This window comes from Oncorhynchus clarkii, chromosome 25, assembly GCF_045791955.1.
Source record: "Oncorhynchus clarkii lewisi isolate Uvic-CL-2024 chromosome 25, UVic_Ocla_1.0, whole genome shotgun sequence".
NCBI lineage: Eukaryota > Metazoa > Chordata > Actinopteri > Salmoniformes > Salmonidae > Oncorhynchus > Oncorhynchus clarkii.
In genome coordinates, this window is record NC_092171.1 from 19,193,817 (window position 1) to 19,214,245 (window position 20,429).

A 20,429-nucleotide genomic window follows, 5' to 3' on the forward strand; every position below is an offset into this window, starting at 1 on the left:
CAGTTACACAACAACATGGCTATTGTGGGCGCCTAATGCAATAACCAGCAGCACCTATTTACATCACACAACTTATTCAGACTATATTGAACTGAGCCTATGCGAGCAGGAGACAGGCCAAGTTGATGGTAAATGGTAAAACAGGGGAGGCTGTGAGCAGCTGTTATGGATCTGGCCAGCTCTCACAACAGGCCCTCCACACTGGGATCCAGCCACACAACATCATGCAGAAGAGAGAGGGACACACCAAGCCAGGCTCTGTCATCGGCCAGGGTGCTGACGCTCAGCTAGGCTCTGCTCTCCACTGTGAGTCAAATAAAGAGGCATGGCGATGAGAATATAACAGGCTGCTCGACGTTCACCACATCTCAACACCCTCTCTCTCTCTTTCAGGCCGCCCCATCTGGGGCTCTTTCCACTAGATCACAACTCTCTCCCCTTCAGGGCTGGCCCTGCCGGCTTGGAAGCCATTTTGATATGAGCAAATACTTGGCCTGTATGTTTGTTGAATGTCAGATATGCCTCATATAAAACCAACTTAATCATGTAAGCGGTAAGCGAGAAGTTTACGGTAAGCGAGAAGTTACGGTAAGCGAGAAGCTCACCGGCAAAGGCGAACAACAGCGCCAGCCATGGCCTATTCAACCTGCTTGGAAAACGGGTGTGCACCAGCATTAATCAAACACTTTTCTGTATATAGTAAAATGATGTTCATCTCTCATGGACACACATACACAAACTGATGGTCTGTCCTTGCCAGTAAACACATAGGCGCTCTTGTTTTCAATTGTCATAGAGACGGTGCTCTTCTGTTGTTTTTGGACTGATGTTATAAACTGTCAAAATAAAAAACTTGCACATTCCATGTATAATCTCCCAGCAATTTAATTGGTATTTACCAATGTTTGGGCATCACTGTGTCTTCCTCAGGGTAATGTCATGAATACTTGTACCAGGATATGTAGACACACAGTGCAATTAGTGTAACCAATGACATTAGTGAGGGGTGTGTCATAATGATTAAGTTAATTAAAATTAATTAGTGAAAATTTAAAAAAAAATTGTATATGGCACATTAAATATACAGTCGTGGCCAAAAGTTTTAAGAATGACACAAATATTAATTTTCACAAAGTCTGCTGCCTCAGTTTGTATGACGGCAATTTGCATATACTCGAGAATGTTATGAAGAGTGATCAGATGAATTGCAATTAATTGCAAAGTCCCTATTTGCCATGCAAATGGACTGAATCCCCCAAAAAACATTTCAGCTCTGCCACAAAAGGACCAGCTGACATCATGTCAGTGATTTCTCGTTAACACAGGTGTGAGTGTTGACGAGGACAAGGCTGGAGATCACTCTGTCATGCTGATTGAGTTCGAATAACAGACTGGAAGCTTCAAAAGGAGGATGGTGCTTGGAATCATTGTGCTTCCTCTGTCAACCATTGTTATCTTCAAGGAAACATGTGCCGTCATCATTGCTTTGCAGGCAAGGATATTGCTGCCAGTAAGATTGCACCTAAATCAACAATTTATCGGATCATCAAGAACTTAAAGGAGAGCGGTTCAATTGTTGTGAAGAAGGCTTCAGGGCGCCCAAGAAAGTCCAGCAAGCGCCAGGACCGTCTCCTAAAGTTGATTCAGCTGCGGGATCGGGGCACCACCAGTACAGAGCGTGCTCAGGAATGGCAGCAGGCAGGTGTGAGTGCATCTGCACGCACAGTGAGGCAAAGACCTTTGGAGGATGGCCTGGCGTCAAGATCGTTTGGGGCATCCGGAAAAAGCTTGTCCGGAGAAGACAAGGTGAGTGCTACCATCAGTCCTGTGTCATGCCAACATTAAAGCATCCTGAGACCATTCATGCATGGGGTTGCTTCTCAGCCAAGGGAGTGGGCTCACTCACAATTTTGCCTAAGAACACAGCCATGAATAAAGAATGGTACCAACACATCCTCCGAGAGCAACTTCTCGCAACCATCCAGGAACAGATTGGTGATGAACAATGCCTTTTCCAGCATGATGGAGCACCTTGCCATAAGGCAAAAGTGATAACTAAGTGGCTCGGGGAACAAAACATCAATATTTTGGGTCCATGGCCAGGAAACTTCCCAGACCATAATCCCATTGAGAACTTGTGGTCAATCCTCAAGAGGAGGGTGGACAAACAAAAACCCACAAATTCTGACAAACTCCAAGCATTGATTATGCAAGAATGGGCTGCCATCAGTCAGGATGTGGCCCAGAAGTTAATTGACAGCATGCCAGGGCGTATTGCAGAGGTCTTGAAAAAGAAGGGTCAACACTGCAAATATTGACTCTTTGCATCAACTTCATGTTTTTGTCAATAAAAGCCTTTGACATTGATGAAATACTTGTAATTATACTTCAGTATTCCATAGTAACATTTGACAAAAATATCTAAAGACACTGAAGCAGCAAACTTTGTGGAAATTAATATTTGTGTCATTCTCAAAACTTTTGGCCACGACTGTATTATGCTATTGTTATCATATAGAAATATAATGGAATATTGTACATCGTATTAGCATCAACGTACATTATTGTTTCATTCAATTTCACATAATAATTTTGTATTTCATTACATGTAATCTTTTGGTTCAACCTTACAGATGTTAGACACAGATTTATCGGTCATCTACACTCATCCCGGACCAGGTGACCACCAGAACGGGTGTCTCAAGTTGCAGAGACCTGAGGAGGTTGAGGGCCGGAGCGGGTGGCTGGATGGGAGGGGTAGGGTGCACCGTACGTCCCATCAAACGACAGCCTTGCCCCACTTAGAGAGGGGAACAGCTGGGATCAGGTTACACCCCTGGCCCCTGCCAATAGGGCTCCATTAGCCCCATTGTCTGGAGGATGAGACCTGGCCCTATTATCAGACGGGCCTCAAACACTGCCTCGGATGACACTGCTGCTCCCTTTCTAAATGGCCCAATTTCAGGGTCCATTTCCCCTTTCTATGCTCCCCTGGCCAGGAAGGCCCAGTGCACTTGATAGCGTTTGATTCACACGAGCCTCTTTGTGTATGCGTGCCAGAGTGATATCAGTATCTCTGTATGGTGGGGGTGAGCTGGGAGGCTATCGAGACAATGCAGAGTGCTTCTTTCAGACCACTGCCCTGTCCTCTCCCGCCCCAAGGTAAATGAGCAGTGAGGCTGATACTCGGGTGCCTTCAGCTATCCATTAAGTAAGTACATTACCTGTTGACTAAGCACAGTGCCTGTGTGTCCACTGACTTACCACAGTCTGGGTTGTCCTGTCCATACAGGCCAGGCTGGCAGCCCATGAAGCATCGGTATGAGCCAATGGTGTTCTCACAGCGCCAGGTGCCACACACTGAGCTACCAAACTCCTTACACTCATTCTGATCTGTGGAGAGAGACAGAAGGTGTTCTAATGTCATACACATATCAATCCTATCCTCCACCTCTCACAGCAGCATGGATCTCCAGCATGAGTAGGGCCGGCCAGGAGCCCTGAGATAAACATGTGCTTATGTCATACATGCATGCACACGCACACATGCACTGACACACAGCAACCCCACTCCTCACAGGCAGCACAATAGCTCCCCCAGCATGAGTAGGAGGCCTGTGGTGCTGCTCAGCAGCAGCATGGCCAAGAGCAATATTTTGGAGCAACTGAAAAACGTGTGAAGGAGCAAAGGGAGACGTTCCAGAGGGAGAATCACCTCCATCCCACAATGGGTTAATTCACCCCACAAAGGGGAGATGGGAAGGAGAGCTCCAGTCACTTGGAGCTCTCTTACGCAAGGCTACAGCCAGAGGAAAGCCTCTGAGCCAGGATTGGACTCTCTCACTGAGGGAACGTCACCACTGAAAACAAACTGATTACAGCTACATAATCGATCACAGGCAACGTGTCACACCGTGGTGCGAAATCTGGTCTAAATGGACCAGAACATTCTATTAACTCTGCTGAAATGTTGTGAGAATGTAGTTTTTCAGCTGGGGCAGAAGCAGTGGCTTGTTGTGGGAAGAGTGAGGGAGGCATGAGGTTGGTAGAGTGTTCTTACCCTCACAGTCGGCTGTGTCTACAGAGTACTTGAAGCCAGTCTCACAAAGGCAGATGTAGGAGCCATCCGTGTTTAGACACTGACCATGGGAGCACACGCCATCCTTGCTGCACTCATCAACATCTAGAGGAGAAAGGAGGATGAGAGGGGGGAGAGAGAGAGTGAAAGAGACAAGAGAAGAGTGCGACGGAGAGAAAAAGAGACAATGGGAGAGGAACGTGTGAAAGGCAATGATTGTTAAGTTTTCTTTGTTGATTACAGTCTTGAAGTATTATCTCCTTTGGTACAATATGAATCAGTCCACCCATTGAGAATCTCATTCTCTTTTAGCATGAAGAAAAATGATGTGTGCAGTCAAGGGTTTGTCTGAGAGTAAGATACACTGCCCATTTGGAACACTTTACTGTACTGGCAAACAGGAAATATGAAGAAAAAAAACGATGTACCTTCCCAGCAAACCAGAATTTGTTCTAGGCAAGTTCCCAGAACATTAGTTAGGATCTGGCAAATTTTCTCATAACACAAAAACTGTCCAGTCGTGCTGATGATTATACAACGAGGGTTGATGATTATAAAACAAGGGTTGGTAATTATACAATGAGGGTTGGTGATTATACAACGAGAGTTGATGATTATACAACGAGGGTTGATGATTATAAAACGAGGGTTGGTGATTATACAACGAGAGTTGATGATTATACAACGAGGGTTGATGATTATACAACGAGGGTTGGTGATTATACAACGAGGGTTGGTGATTATACAACGAGGGTTGGTGATTATACAACGAGGGTTGATGATCTTGCTGTAGATCTGAAGATTGCAGGTTCAATCCCACATATTCTTTAACCATGTTCTTTTGAAGGGAAAAAAACTGTGATATTGAAGCTCAGATATAATCTACTAGAAGAGAGGATGTCTTTATTTCATTTAGATATAGAAGTCCAGGCAGAATTTAGATTTAACTGTAGAAAATAAAACATTCTGTAAAAATGTACTGTTTAGCTTTTTCTTTTAACACACCCGATATAATTCATAATTTGAGAAGCTTGATATGGTCCCAGCTATCTTATTTTTCATTAGCTAAAAAAACAAAGTGATCCTAGATCAGCCCTCATAGTCTTGGATACCTTGTAATTATGGCCCAGAAGTAGGTAGCATATAAAGAGTCTGGGCGAAGTGATGGTGAATAACCCAGTTAACAGTATATCCCTGGGTTAGTTATGTCTAAGAAGGCGAAGACGACTGACCATACTGACCATACTGCCATGGTTATATACTGAAAAAATACGATTTGGTTGTCAACAATTTTCTTTTAATGTTTTTCGGATGTTATAATCCTAATGTTAGATCAAATCCTTACTAAAACTTAATGGGAATCTTAGATAATGTCCTGGGATTGTTCCCGGTTTGCTGGGTTAGCTATTGGTCTGGGAACATTCACTCCGACTAGTAAAACATTTATAATGATGGCTTTATGCTTGATTAAATGTAGATTGGTGGATAATTGCCACATTACAACATAACTTACCAGGTATTTGGACTGAATAATAAGTGGGGGGGCAAGGCAGAAAAGCAACAAAAATAGAACACGAATGAAAAGCCCCTCTTCTTCTGCCAAGGGCTGATAATGAGACAAATCTCTCAAGGTAGATAGTAAACACATGTATGGAGGTACAGGGAACAAAACAGTCTGAGAAGTGCCTAGGTAAACACCTTAATGTATGTTCCAGTTTAATAACTATGTGATTCAATAACAAAGCATTTATAGCAATGATTTATCTCAAACAGAGCTGAATGGCAGGTTATACTAGATTGACAAGTGATTAGTTCATCTTTGTGATTTATATTAGTCCTATGTCCACTGTTGAGTCCCAGACAGTGAAAGTGCCCATAGCCCTGTAAGCAACCATCTATTCAGCCAGTCCAACTGTGTTCCAACCAGAAGACCAAACACTTTGGGCTCCCCCTCCTTCCCATGTACCCCCTCTCCACTCCCTGCAGGGCCCATGGCAGAGAGGCCTGGCTTTCATTGTGTCAGCGCTGCACACACAACAGCAGACGGCATGAAAATATACCCAGCATCTGATTTATAGGACAATTAAAGGGAAATATTTGCTGTGGCAGAGGGCCAGGGGAGTGTGCAGGTTGGGTCTGCCTTGCTCACTGGTGTGGTGCTGTAGGACATGGCCAGGGGACATCAGGGAGAGCCCAGCCATCAGCACTGGGTACTGGGGAGGGGATGCCTAGAGTACGTATGGGGCGGTAGGTAGCCTGGCGGTTACGAGCGTGGGGCCAGTAAACGAAAGGTCGTTGGTTCGAATCCCCAAGCTGACTAGGTGAAAAATCTGTTGATGTGCCCTTGGATAAGAGTGTCTGCTAAATGACTAAAATGTAAATGAATGGCTGGAAGAGGTCTCGGGCCCTCATAACCCCCTCCAGGATCTTCTACCCCCAGAGAGTGGCCCTGCTCTATGCTTACCTGCTTCACATCACTCTAGAGGGATAACATGCTCAGTGCAATGCCCAATGTTTTTTCATCCAGGCTATGCTAACTTTAGGTACCCTTCAGCAGTAAACTATACCAGAATCAATAATACGCAGATCAGACATTTAGCCTGAGTTATGTTCCCTTCATATTGATTCTCCCAGAGGGTTCCATTCCTCTGTATTTTGACAGCTAATGCTCCAGAAGGTTTCAGTGAAAGGCTAGCTAGTTCTCTTGCCAACAATTAGGAGCAGCATTTTCCCCCCTCTGTTGTGACCAGGGCAATGGGTGCGGCTGGAATGACATCAAACCTGGTCCAGTGGAGCTGAGAGAGGGGGAGCAGTGAGACGGTTGATGTCTGGCCATGGCCTGTTAGAAACAATGGCTGTTTTTTATGACTGCTGCCTAACTGGTCTGGGGAACAAGTGGACACCCAGGCACCCCAGAGCAGGAGCAGGGGGGGGGTGTCAAGGGGGAGAGGGGTCAGCCCTGAGAGAGACAGGGTCAGGGAGTACAAGCTGCCCTCTACATGCACTGTATGCCCTCGCCCAGACAGGAGTGGGGCTTGTGGCTTGTCCTAATTGTGGTAATACATTCAAACAAGTTGGTAGTTAGTTATAAACAGTATATTTTGTTCTCTCTCACCTTGGCAGCCAATTCCATCTGTGGTGCCTGTTGTGCCTGTGGTGTATCCATCAGGGCAGATGCAGAGGTAGGAGCCCTCTGTGTTTAGACAGTCCCCATCTCCACAGATCCCCCCAGACTGACACTCATCCACATCTGTAATACATACACACACACAGAGGCAAACATGACAACATGACAGGCTAATCGGATAGTTAATCAAGGACAGTTCATCAATACACACACAGCTGAACAGGAGAGGACGTCACCCCCCCCCCCCCCCCCCCCCCCCATCCTAAGAGAGAGGGTGTGAGTGTGTGTACCTCTGCAAGATGTCCCGTCCACCATCTCCAGGCCCGATGGACAGGAGCAGCTGTATGAACCAGGGTTGTTGGTACACTGTCCTGCCAGACACAGACCGCGGTCCTCACACTCGTTGATGTCTGCCGGGGGACACGTAGGGAAAACAGACACACACAGTGCGTAATGTAGTGTGACACATTCCCACCACAGCTGGGAGGTCATTAGGTCTTAATCCAAGTGGGTCCTCAGTTTGTCCTCCAAATAAAGCGGACAAAACTTCAAGGAAAGTGTCACAACCTACCACATGAATATACATCATTTTCATCTTTTACATCAGGGAATTATGACGACTCAAATCGCATCTACTGCAACGGAGGCTGGTGGCACCTTAATTGGGGAGGATGGGCTCGTGGTAATGACTGGAGCGGCATCAGTGGAATGGTATCAAATACATCAAACACATTGTTTCCAGATGTTTGATGCCATTCCATTTGCTCCGTTCCAGCCTCCACTGATCTGCAGGTACTCGTCTACCACGCAGAGTTGTGACTGACTACAAATAAAATCATCAGCATAAGAGGTGAACTTCCCTATGGATTGAAGGGTCATTAGAGTTTAGTCCCAAGTAAAAAAAAGTAGTACCTTCACAAGTGAGCCCATTGGGCGCCAGCGTGAAGCCAAGGTCACAGGTCATACAGGAGTAGGAGCCCTCTGTGTTGCTGCAAACGCCCATGGGACAGGCCCCTGGGGACAGGCACTCATTTATGTCTGAAGGAGAGAGAGAGGGGGGGGGGGGAGACAAAGAGAAGAGAGATGGAGACAGAGACAGAGAGAGAGAGAGAGAGAGAGAGAGAGAGAGAGAGGAGAGGAGAGGAGAGGAGAGGAGAGGAGAGGAGAGGAGAGGAGAGGAGAGGAGAGGAGAGGAGAGGAGAGGAGAGGAGAGGAGAGGAGAGGAGAGGAGAGGAGAGGAGAGAAGGGGAGAGGAGAGGAGAGGAGAGGAGAGAATGAAAGAAAGAGAGGAGAAAGAGAGGAGAGAGAGAGAAGAGAGATGGAGACAGAGGAGAGAGAGAGGGATAGAGAGAAGAGAGAAAGATGGAGACAGAGAGGGGGAAGAGAGAAAAGAGGGAGAGCATCATAACATGAGTGAGGTCAGATCTAGCCTAAGGAGCCAGTCTCTCAGTCTGCCTATGGCCTGACAACATGACTCATGACTGAATACAAGGAGCCAGTCTCTCAGTCTGCCTCTGGCCTGACAACATGACTAATGGCTGAATGCAAGGAGTCAGTCTCTCAGTCTGCCTCTGGCCTGACAACATGACTCATGACTGAATACAAGGAGCCAGTCTCTCAGTCTGCCTCTGGCCTGATAACATGACTAATGGCTGAACGCAAGGAGCCAGTCTCTCAGTCTGCCTCTGGCCTGATAACATGACTAATGGCTGAACGCAAGGAGTCAGTCTGCACGTACAGTAAGCAAAGCCTCCTTTATTAGCTTGCACTGACAGTGCTTTATTAAAAAGGGTGGAGAGAAGTATGCGGGACAGGCATCTATTCCAAAACAGCAAGCTATTACAGGTGGTGTATAATTACTGTATCAACAAACACTCATGGCTCTCTGTTATGTGATCATTGGAAATTCCTTGCTCTGGTACAGATTGTATTTCTTACAGGGGAAATAGTGAAGGCCATTGTTAAGTGAATGGAATGGCTTTTGGTTTGCCTGTGGGTCAACAGAGGAGTTCCACAGTTTGTGCTGGCTGCGTAGGAGCTGGGGAGTGGTTGGTTTCATTTCAAATTAAGCCGTTAATCTTTCCCTGGCATGAAGACATCCATTAAAATCCAATCAAAGTCTGACTTGGACTTGTTTTCAGGATTTTCCCAGGGCAAAAACATTTCAAAAAAGGAGATCTTCTTCCTAGTCTCGATCCACCCTTCCATTAAATGACATTAGAGTATGAACTGGATCTGTGCTGTTCATCTTGGGGAGAAGAATAGGAGGGCGGAGGTGAGTGTGTTCCAGAGGTTAGACAGTCTTACCCTGGCAGTGGGAGCCGACCTCAGACAGGGTAAAGCCAGTCCCACAGCTGCTGCAGGAGAAGGATCCAGGACTGTTCCGACACAGCTGGCCTGGGCACACGTTAGCCACCAAGCACTCATCCACATCTGAACAACAGGACAGAGAAACAGAGAGAGAAGGCCAGTTAACTACATACCTGAACTGTAGCAGAGGATAGAATGCCTGGTGGAAAACATGACCACATGCCACATGTAATCATTTCGATCCGTTTCTAATTGATATGGCATAGAGTTCCACTGTCAACACATCTATCTCTCCAGCTGATCTATCAGTGGGACAGGCTGACTTCACTGTGTTTTATTTGAAGCCCATGTCTCTTTCTTTTGAACGCGGATCAGATGGATGGTGCCAGAGGGAGAGGGATGCAGGATCCAGTTATGATGTGATGTCTGGGAGGAGTATTTTGGGATCTTTAGCTAAGGAGAGGGGCTTTGGGTCCAAGCCGTCACACCTGACATCATTTACAGACAACCTGAGCCTGCTGTTAACAAAAGGCGATGTGGGAGAGAGGCCTGACTGGACTCACGCGGGGCCCAATGGGGGCGTTACCTGGCACACTCACTCACATCTGTCACAGGCAGGGCAGAGGTCAGAGCCTAACATGCTCATAGAGCACTCGGTAACACACGGCCTGCTAACGCACACAAATGCACAAACTCAGGCACGCACGCACACACCAACTCACATGTACGCAGGAAATGCGTCCAAGACTCACCATCACACTCCAGCCCATCCTCAGTCACTCTATAGCCTGACCCACAGGTGGTGCAGGTGAAGGAACCCTCAGTGTTGGTGCATGTTCCCCTGGGGCACGTAGTGGGCAGCTCACACTCATCAATATCTGTAATACACCAATACAGTCGTTTAAGTAAAACACCACTCCTTTGATGGACCATTAGATGTGGTTTCAGGGAGAATGGACCGACCTTCACACAGCTCTCCGTCTAGGGAGACGCTGTAGCCTGAGGGACAGGTGATGCAGGAGAAGGAGCCCTCAGAGTTCAGACAGATCCCATTAGCACACACAGACCCAGACTGGCACTCATCAATATCTGGAGGAGACACCAGACCAGCACAGACATTAATTACTATTGGCAAACAAACTATATACAAGTATTGTGTTACAGTTCTAAGACACACCTAGATCACAGTAACAGAGACAGATATACAGTTGATGCACGCAAAGGGCATCCTTTACAGAAGGCGTGGGTGAATGTTCCAGCTGGGGAAGGCTTTGGCTGGACTCACCCTCACACCTCTGCCTGTCCTGGGACACCCTGTATCCGTCTTTACAGCGGGTGCAGGTGAAGGAGCCCTCTGTGTTGGCACACACCCCTCCCAGACACACGTCTGCCTTGGAGCACTCATCCACATCTGGAATAAAATGACAGATTGACATGAAGAATGAACAGTAGGAGGCTACACACTGTCTGAAATGCTTTATCTGTCTATGGTGGATGATGATCCTTCAGTGTGTTGCCTGAAATGCCAAAGGTTGTACGGGTTCCATACCTTCACATCTCTGTCCATCCGCTGATCGCTGGAATCCAGGTCGGCAGTTCTTGCATGAGTAGGAACCTTCGGAATTGGTGCAAATTCCCGCGGGGCACACAGGTGTAGCACATTCGTCAACATCTAATAAAAACAACAATGAGGCATTAAAAGAGCCATAGAGAGCTCAGAGCTCGAGGAGAACAGCAGCATGCCGTGAAGGGTCGTATTCCACACATCTAATCTTTTACAGACCTTCACAGGCCCTGCCGTCAGGAGCGCTTTGGTAACCAGGGTTACAGCTGCACCTGTGGGAGCCATCCAGATTGACACACCTGCCATGGAGGCAGGCTCCAGGGAGCAGACACTCATCCACATCTGGAGAAAAGACCGTATGTTGGAGGACCTTGTTAAACCACCACTCCTCCTCACTGTTAACAACATTTATTAAAACCCCCTGGGCCTCAAAGGCTTCTTCAGTAGCACCATTTCCGCTTCAGAGAACTGTTTATTTTAATACCGAAACTGGAGAATGAATGATGTGGGACTTATGTTTTCACAAACAAGTACCTTGGCAACTGCTGTTGTCCAGAGAAGCCTGGTATCCTTGGTAACAGCTGCAGCTGTAGGAGCCCTCGGAGTTGACACACCTACCGTGGGCGCACGCCGATTGGTCCAAACACTCGTTGACATCTGAGGGTCAAGACAGGTCACCAACATTGAGGTCACCACGCACAAAGACACATGAGTTTCACTGTGACAGATTTCAGACAGTAAAACACCCAGAACCCACAACATGATTAGTTGGAATATACTATACCCTGTGAATGTTTGTTATTATCTATTGCCCCGCCTTAATCTTTTCCAATTCATGCTCTAAGTCAATACTCATGACAATGTCAAAAGCAAGTTATTTTTGTGGAAGAAATCATACAGAAATGTTGTTTTAGTGGACTCCAAAAGGCATAAAACAAAGACTATATTTCATGGCTCTCTAAGAATTTGCCAGGCAGCTCCTTTCTCTGTGCGTGTGATAGAGAGCATCTGTGTGTCTGTGAGTGTGTGAGTGGGCAGAGTACAACTCTCTCAACACAGTTGTGTGGGCAGGTTCAGTGTGAGGTGAACGACACAGTAGAAACAGAGGGCTACTGCACTGAAAACATTCAGTGGAATACAGGCAGGGCTTTGTGTGTCTCGTCTCACGATGGCTCTAGCCAGACGTCTGTCAGTACGGCCCAAAACTTTGTTTCTGCAATCTCCTGGCATCTCTCAGTCCTCTACGATAAGCCCGACATGAGGCTGGAGCTGTTCTCTCTATCGCACAACCAATTAGGCTTATCCACAACGCAGCCAATTGGGCTCCAACTACTGTGCTACAGGCAATTGACTGAGGCAAACACTGGAAACAAACATAGAGAACACACACGCTGCTTGCATACATGGTCCCCCGTTTTAGTTGAGTTCCATCACCCATGTGGATATTAGCCTGTTAGTGGGGTTTTGAACCAACTGTATTTAGCTCCTCTGTTCCACCTCATTTCCAGAGGAAGTGCAACTCAGCAGCTAGTCATACTCCACATCACAATATAGAACGCTATGAGTGCATTGATTGTATTTGTTTAAAGACCTACCAGCAGAAAATAATGGAGCCCATGTAGTGTTTTCTTTGAAGGGAAAGTAATACGACTGGAGTAATCAAAGAGCCTGCAAGGTCGAGCCTTCTTCCATCATAGGAGTCATTGGGAAGAAGTTGTAGAACGGACCAAAAAACCTGCCTGGATAAGTTCACCTTTCACAGGCCAGCTCAGTCAGGGAGGACTTGACCTTTACACAATAATCACCTCAGACGCTAAAATATACAATATTCTTTTGGAGGAGGCGAGAAGGAGAAGATGTCACAATACCAGCCTGGAGCGTCTTACGTAACAGGAACACCTCAAGGTTGGGTGGGGGTTGCTACACTGGGACGATGGCTCGTTCAGCATGCTACAGACCTTGTATAGTGTGTCATGCATTGTGTATTGAAGCCCTATAAACCCTCGTAGTGGTTTTATAGTGTAACAGAGGCAGTTATATGGGTGACTAACCACAACCCTTTTTGTCTGACAGGGCCTTTTAACAGTTGGGTAATATTGACCCCTTGACCCCTTCATACATCTCAGTCATCACTCCAGTCCTCTCCCATTGACCCAGTAATAAAGACATAGCCCCGCTGGGCTCCACTGCAGAGGCCGGAGCCATCCAAAAATAATAGGCTGTTTGTTTAAGGCTGAGGCCAAGGGAAAATATTTTGACTCTCACAAATTGAAGTATTACAAACAATCTTTTACAGCAGCAGATGATATGAAAAGATCAGCAATAACAAGGGTGATATGTTTAACCCATAACAGTCTAAGCACTGTCTAAGCCAGAGGGGGGTTCTACTAAGCTATATGGAATTGTTTTAAGAAGGTCATACCAAGGATCATTTTGCTATTTCATTTAGAATTTAAGTATGTTTTTTAATTTTTATTTGGCCTTACTGCTATTAGCCCATACAAACGCATTGAATAACAGATTCACTACACGGAACAACAGATAGTCCCCCCAAAAATAAAAAATAAGTTACAGGTCTGTGAGAGCCAGAAATCTTGCTTGTTTGTAGGTGACCAAATACTTATTTTCCACCATAATTTGAAAATAAATATATAAAAAATCTTACAATGTGATTTTCTGGATTTGTTTTCTCATTTTGTCTGTCATTGTTGAAGTGTACCTATGTTGAAAATTACAGGCCTGTCTCATCTTTTTAAGTCGGAGAACTTGCACAATTGGTGGCTGACTAAATACTTTTTTGCCCCACTGTACGTGTTCATGAGGGTCTCACCTTTCCACAGAGGGGTCATATTAGTGTGTGGCCCAAATCGTTCGGACGCTACAGACGATATTGTGAGAAGACCGGTTTGGTCTGACAAACATCTGTCACCTTTCACTGCAGATGCGGAAGTGAGACATTGGCATATTAAGACGCATTCAATGTAAAAAGATTTTTATGGAGATTTTTTAATTATGCTCATAAAATTTCAGCGGGGGCGTGGACATCGACTCTAGGGGGTTGAACAATATGGGTCTGGCCCTGGGGGCTAGGGATTGGCAGATATTACAAAAATAATAGAGCGAGGGAGAGTGAGGGAGAGAAGGACCTAGCCTATGAGTCACTAAATCACTGCCCACGCTATGAGAGAGCCATCACTCAAGCCCCGCCAAGGCCTCTCCTGCGAGCGCTGTGGTTGGGGTGCTGTGGTAGTCCCCTGCACATAAAACATCCAATATTAACCCCTTTGAAAAGAGTATAACAGCATGAAATACGTTTTCCACTATACTTAATGACTCCAGCACTTAGAGCAAAGCCATAAGTGAAAAATCTAATTCAGACAGCCCAATTTGGTTGCAAACTGTAGAGTATCAGGCCTGTCAACATGTCCTTAAGACCATTCACGGTTGCACTGATGACATCTTATTGGTAATTTCTGGTGTTGCCAACTGTAAGCTTTGCTTACGTAAAGTGTGCCAGGCAGGCTGGGGGAATATTATCAAATCATAAAGAAGTTTAAGAGGGAAACCCAGCTCATTTCCAGGCATGGCCCCTAGAGGCCCATCTTACCCAGACATCTCCCGCTGGCAGCCCTGAACCCGGGGCCACAGGCCTGGCACTGGAAGGAGCCTGGGGTGTTGACACACCTTCCACTGGGGCACGGACTGGGGCCCTGGCACTCATCTACGTCTGGCAATGGAACAGGGGAGGGAGAGGAGAGAGTGGAGTTGAGGAAATACCATTAAGATAAGCCTGGATCTAGTCTCTACATTTACAAGGACACTCGCACGCTCACACACACACCAATAATCATGCCCATATCCTCCCTCTGGTATTGCCTCCTATTTAAAGTCTACACTTTGTTTTTCCCCTGGCTCAGAGCTGAGGAAAATACAACAATGTCTGTTCTGTGGCTGGATTAGATATGAACCCAGTGCAGCCAATAAACACCCATGGCCAGCATTGTGATGTTCTGAAAGTAAAGAGTATCAAGGTTGTCTGTCTCTGTGCTGGATTCACCTTCACATGGCCCTTTCCAGGACTTGGCGTAGCCACTCTTGCATTCACAGGTGTAAGATCCCTCCGTGTTGACACAGTCACCATCCTGGCACTTGTTGGCCATGTCACACTCATTTATATCTGCACAGAATCCCCGGAACAAGTCAGAGAGAGAAGTAACAAAGAGTGGCTATTGTTCTATGAATATGGGTCATTAGAGAAACATTGCTAGTCTGAAGTTGGCCTTAAATTGCCTTGAAATACAACATAAAAGACTGTTTGAAAATGATGACACATTACACTTATATAGCACGTTTAAAAAGCTCAAATGTGTCTTCTTAGAGCATCATTCATATTTAAATCTGTCTCTCAGTTCCCCTGGTCGCTCTGGGGAGGGCTTTAGCTAGTATTCTCGTGTGAGATCACCAGCTAGTACAGTATTTATGTGAGCAGTGAGAACATCACTGGGTGAACATCCCTTCCTAAAACTACAGCACCCAGCATGCTTTTCCCCATCTCACCCTGGCAGAACTTCCTGTTCTGGGTGATGACCTGGCTGTAGCCGCTGTAGCATTGGCAGGTGTAGGAGCCAAAGGTGTTCACACAACGGCCCTTCCCTCCACAAGGGTCCCCCTCACACTCATTCACATCTGGACAGAGACAGGGAAGGAGGGAGACAGACAGAGAGGGAGAGAGAGAGAGGAAGGGGAGAGAGACAGAAATACACAAATAAAGAGAGAGATAGACATAGAGAGAAAGAAAGAGGGGGGAGAAAGGCAAGAGTGTTCCATTTCAGTTCAATTTCACCACTGGAGACCTTGTCCTTTCCAACCCTTCATTCTGGAGCCCCTCCACAGTGCAGAGTGGAGTGCAAGCATTCCTCAGTGATGGGCCAGAGCAGGGTTTGGACGGCGACTGCAGAGTGAGGTAACGGATCACAGCTCCGTGGCAGCTCTCTGGATTGCTCCGACCTTGTTGTCAGGCGTCGCATAAAGGGTCAACATAAACACAGGGATCGCTTTCACTTGGCTCTTGAGTTCTCAAGGCCTCTGTGCTTGTATCGTATGTGGAGTGAACGGCGAGGCTCGTGTTAAGACAATGATATGGAGAGCTGACAGAAGCCCCCTTTGCCCACCCAGCTATTCCCGTCTTACCGATGCAGTTGGTCTGGAGCGCGCTCAGCTTGTAGCCGGGGTCACAGTAGCAGGTGTAGCCTGTCTGCACTGGCACGCACAGCCCATGGCCACATATGGTTGGAGTGATGGAGCACTTGTCAATATCTGTGAGGAGATACTGACACTGACTTACCTGTGTGAACATTCAATACAATACAATACAATAAAATACAATACCAACAGACATGCCGTGTTCGTCCTATCCTATTAAGTTGTCTTTTCCACACAACTCTTCTTAAACACTATCTACTCCAAAGAAAGTTTACTCGTCCACCACGTGTTTGTCTCCATGGAAACGCGCAGGCTGTTTTATGGCAGGCTGCATGGAGGGGACACGTTTTACTGCGGTGTAGTGTTCAAACATGTGGCAGGGGGTGCTCACTAAGAGTCAGGATGACAGGGAGGGGCCATGCACTGTTAAGCCTGTCATTGGACTTGTCAGTTGTTTGTTTCAGTCCAAAGTGGTTCATGTAAACATGAGCTGAGGGTGGGCTGCTGTGTTTGACTCAGAGCTCTGACCCTCTCCATAGGATGACCGCGAGTCACAAACACACAGTCTTCTCTCTCTTCTTTTCATGCAGGCCTGGCGTCTGTCCAGTTCAGACAGTTTCCTCTTCCAAAATGCACACTCTCTCTGGTTTCTCGCCCTCTCGCCCTCTGTGCTGTTCGGAAGCCTGAAGCCAAGTTGACTTGGGGGAGAAGGTCCACGAAGAGGACAACACATCCTCTGCTTCCCCTTGCTAAACTACGGGTCAGCCCTAAGAAATGTCTATCAAACAGGCCTGTTGGACATTCATAAGTCACAAATGAACTGAGAAATCCCATTTGTATCTAGAAAGCATAAAGTTTAATTGCAATTCTACATTTAAATAGTTATTGGGGAGCATTATGAGTAGACTGTTCCAATTCATTGAATTACCAAAGCTTGTCACCCCATTAAATCAAACTAAATCTGCGTCTGCTAATGCACTGTACTCATCTAGCATCAGTGGATGTTGAGGCACAGTGGCCAGTGCAGTCGAGACCATGAAGTGTATTGTGACCATGCCTCTCACCTGTGACCTGAGTGGCCACATTGATGGAGGCTGTGTCCTTGCCCTCAGATTCAGGCCCCAGGTTGATGGGAGAGTCAGGAGTCACTTTCTCTACCACATCTACTGGAGACAGAGTTGGAGGACAAGAGAGAGACAGAGAGACAGAGAGAGAAACATAGAGAGAAAGAGAGAAGAAAGACAGAGAGCGAAAGATAGAAAGACGAGGTGTCAATGGGCCAATGGGGAGAGCACACTGGATATCCAACAGCCTTGGCTGCTGCTACTTTCCCCTGAGTGACCCAGTATCTGCTTTTCCAACTGGCAATGGCATGACAATCACTCACAAGGTCCTCCTACGGTAGCATGGCAGTGATATAAAGATGAAATATGCCCTTTATGCTTGCTAAAAACAGATAACAGACATCAATCAGCTGGACCCATAGATGGACTCAACCTACAGACTGTCAATGTTTTCATTGGCAGGGGAATCCCGGGGCAGGCTGCCTCTGCTGTGTGCTTTGTGTGAGCAATTTATAGAAAATGGATCAGGACTCCATGTGCCTGACTACTTGATGAATCTCTGTTTTCTCTGGCACTCTCATTGGTTTTATCAATGCACCATGAGGTGTAGGATCACTGTGTAAAAACACCACAGTAAATTACAGGCTGAAACTGTGATTATGATTTATGAATATGAACAGACACCATTGTGACGAGGTTCTTTGACGGATTGGGATTTAGATACATTACCTGGGTACTTCAGTGGGGAGTCAGTCGCAACAGGACGCTGTGGAATAAGCAAGAATAGGTTAGAATTTGGTTATAACAAAATTTGTTTCTCTCTTTTGACAGTTTTTACCATCAATGTATTTTTCATATCTAACATAAAAAACATTTTTTCTGAGAGAAGAGGAACTCACCGGGTTCAATATTTCCACATCTGTTTGGAGAGAGAGAAGCGGCCGTGTTATCAGTAGAGAAAACTGACATTCGGTTAGCATTACCATGCATTGTCATTGAGATATCAATCCATGTTCTCATCGGGCGTTTTACTGTTTAGACGCCATCTTAAGGTCTTTGTTTCCAATAAAACTCATCTTACAGCACATTTATCCCTAAAGCCAGGGAGAAGACCTTGACTCTGATCATGTACTATAGAGCCTATGGAAACATTTGAAACAGATATCTCAGATAGTGAAGACACAATCCCTAAATATTTATGGTCTCCTTATATAAATAATTTTGCTCGGGCCATGCCGATAATTTATCTCATAACTGTAAATCAGAAGAATGTTTCACAGAAGATCCAGAGGTCGCAGATGTTTGACCTGTGTGGATTAAGTACTCTGCTCAAATGCTTATGGGAGGTGTATTCTGACAGATAGGGGAAGCGAATACTGTTTGATATTTAGTAGATGAGGATAAACCTGTTATTTGTGGAGATAAAAACATCCTGTTGATGTTTTCGTCTGTGTAAATAGCTACTTTATCCTCGTCTACTAAAAGGTTTTCCATTGTGTAACCTCGTAACTTCAGACCCATTTTAATACAGTATGTTGTAGAAATAATATTATCAATGGTCGACTTGCTACCTTATTTGGACACAAATACCTCAATAAAATATGCCTAACAATATAATTGTTCTCACCTTGAGGCTGGCTGGGGGTCTCCCCAGCTGGATGCTGGGTGTCTGGGTCTGGATGGAGAGGGTGTTGTGGTTGTTGGGGGGTGTGAGGGTACTGGGGGATCTGGGGAGTCTGGGGGAGCTCTTGCGGGTACTGTGGATGGTGGGGTTTGTGGGATTGATGAGGGTACTGTGGGATCTGGGGGTGGTGGGGTTTCTCCTGTGGGTGTTGTGGGTGTTGTGGTTGGTGGGGGTGTTGTGTATGCTGTGGTTGATGTGGTTGGCGGTGGTAGGGGTACTGTGGGATCTGTGGGACGTGGGGCAGCTGCTGCGGGGGCTGAGCTGGCTGCTGGGGCAGTTGGGGGTGGCTAGGGTTTTGGGCCTCCCAGGAAACGCCAGTCCTCCTCAGCTCCTCTTCCTCCAGCTGTCTCAGGGAGATCTGCACGTCGGAGCGCGAGTATGTGTAGCCGTGGCCAGCGGGACAGATCTCCTTGAAATGGTCTGCAGGCGTACAGGGGCAAACAAAGAACCATAGAAAACATCATAAGGCCATATTCCCCCCTTGGGCTCCTGAGCTAACATGAAACGCTGCCAGACAGTAATTATGGGTCGTATTTCTGTCTGGTGTTCGCAGCAATACCAAAAGCCATCCATGTAATACCATTATGTACAGCATGCCATACTGTAGTCTCTCCTCTGTGAAGGAGATTGGGTTTCATCCATGGCCAGGGAGGGAGCTGCCAGGGCAGTGACAGCCGTCAGAGAGGCTATCACAGATGGGATGTGGATGTGTCAGATGGGTGTGAACGTTTAAATTAAATTGGGATCGTTAGCGTTTAGAAGAAATTTGTGTAATTGAAATAAAACCAAAGAGGAAGACGTGAACTTTAGGCTACTTTAGTAATATGCGCGATACATATTACCAAGACACATGCAATTCTTTCTGCCTGCCCACTCCTCTCTCCGTCGCGGTGGCTCGCTTGCTCTTTCTCTTTGCTCATGATGTGAATGTGTGTTCAGTCTTCGGTCTGTTGTGTGTAGAATATCCTAGCCTATTCATTGATGATAGGGCCCTGCTTTACTGAAGTTGCGAGACACATGCAAGCCAAGAAATTGCGAGATACAGCATTCCGTTTGGAGTTGACTCTCCACCACTACGTCACTATCGTTAACAGTTGGGAAAATGGCAGAGAAAGGCAAGTGACAGCAGCGAAGTCCTGTATGACAATAATTTGAGAAGGTAAATGAGAAGGTGATAAAATGCAAATGTACAGTAAATGTAGTACAGGTGCAATGCTTAACCATCTGAAATGGACGCACCGTGAGACCCAGGGATGGATGGACGGAGTAGCCATGACTGAGGTAGATGGAACTGCATCAACCCCTAGCGGTCATATGCAGGACCATATTTTGCCTTGTGAATTCACATGCAATTTCTTTTTTTCGTAGCATTTAAACTAAGAAAAAAATATATGTTTAAA

The 20,429-nt window shown here is 46.3% G+C and overlaps 1 protein-coding gene across 1 annotated transcript in view; it reads right to left on the reverse strand.

The window, feature by feature from the left end:
• Window positions 1–20,429, reverse strand: part of LOC139384042 (latent-transforming growth factor beta-binding protein 2-like) — a 146,276-nt gene that overhangs the window by 11,810 nt on the left and 114,037 nt on the right. Inside the window, exons 12-31 of the mRNA XM_071128676.1 lie at window positions 18,973–19,449; window positions 18,245–18,264; window positions 18,075–18,111; window positions 17,346–17,444; window positions 16,270–16,395; window positions 15,637–15,765; window positions 15,137–15,256; window positions 14,687–14,806; window positions 11,614–11,736; window positions 11,299–11,421; window positions 11,065–11,187; window positions 10,801–10,926; window positions 10,479–10,604; window positions 10,268–10,393; window positions 9,513–9,638; window positions 8,118–8,243; window positions 7,496–7,615; window positions 7,194–7,328; window positions 4,061–4,183; window positions 3,265–3,393 (exon numbers count right to left, since the gene is read on the reverse strand). Of these exons, the coding sequence (XP_070984777.1) occupies window positions 3,265–3,393; window positions 4,061–4,183; window positions 7,194–7,328; window positions 7,496–7,615; window positions 8,118–8,243; window positions 9,513–9,638; window positions 10,268–10,393; window positions 10,479–10,604; window positions 10,801–10,926; window positions 11,065–11,187; window positions 11,299–11,421; window positions 11,614–11,736; window positions 14,687–14,806; window positions 15,137–15,256; window positions 15,637–15,765; window positions 16,270–16,395; window positions 17,346–17,444; window positions 18,075–18,111; window positions 18,245–18,264; window positions 18,973–19,449 (2,634 nt within the window). The remainder of the gene's footprint in view (window positions 1–3,264; window positions 3,394–4,060; window positions 4,184–7,193; window positions 7,329–7,495; window positions 7,616–8,117; window positions 8,244–9,512; window positions 9,639–10,267; window positions 10,394–10,478; window positions 10,605–10,800; window positions 10,927–11,064; window positions 11,188–11,298; window positions 11,422–11,613; window positions 11,737–14,686; window positions 14,807–15,136; window positions 15,257–15,636; window positions 15,766–16,269; window positions 16,396–17,345; window positions 17,445–18,074; window positions 18,112–18,244; window positions 18,265–18,972; window positions 19,450–20,429) is intronic.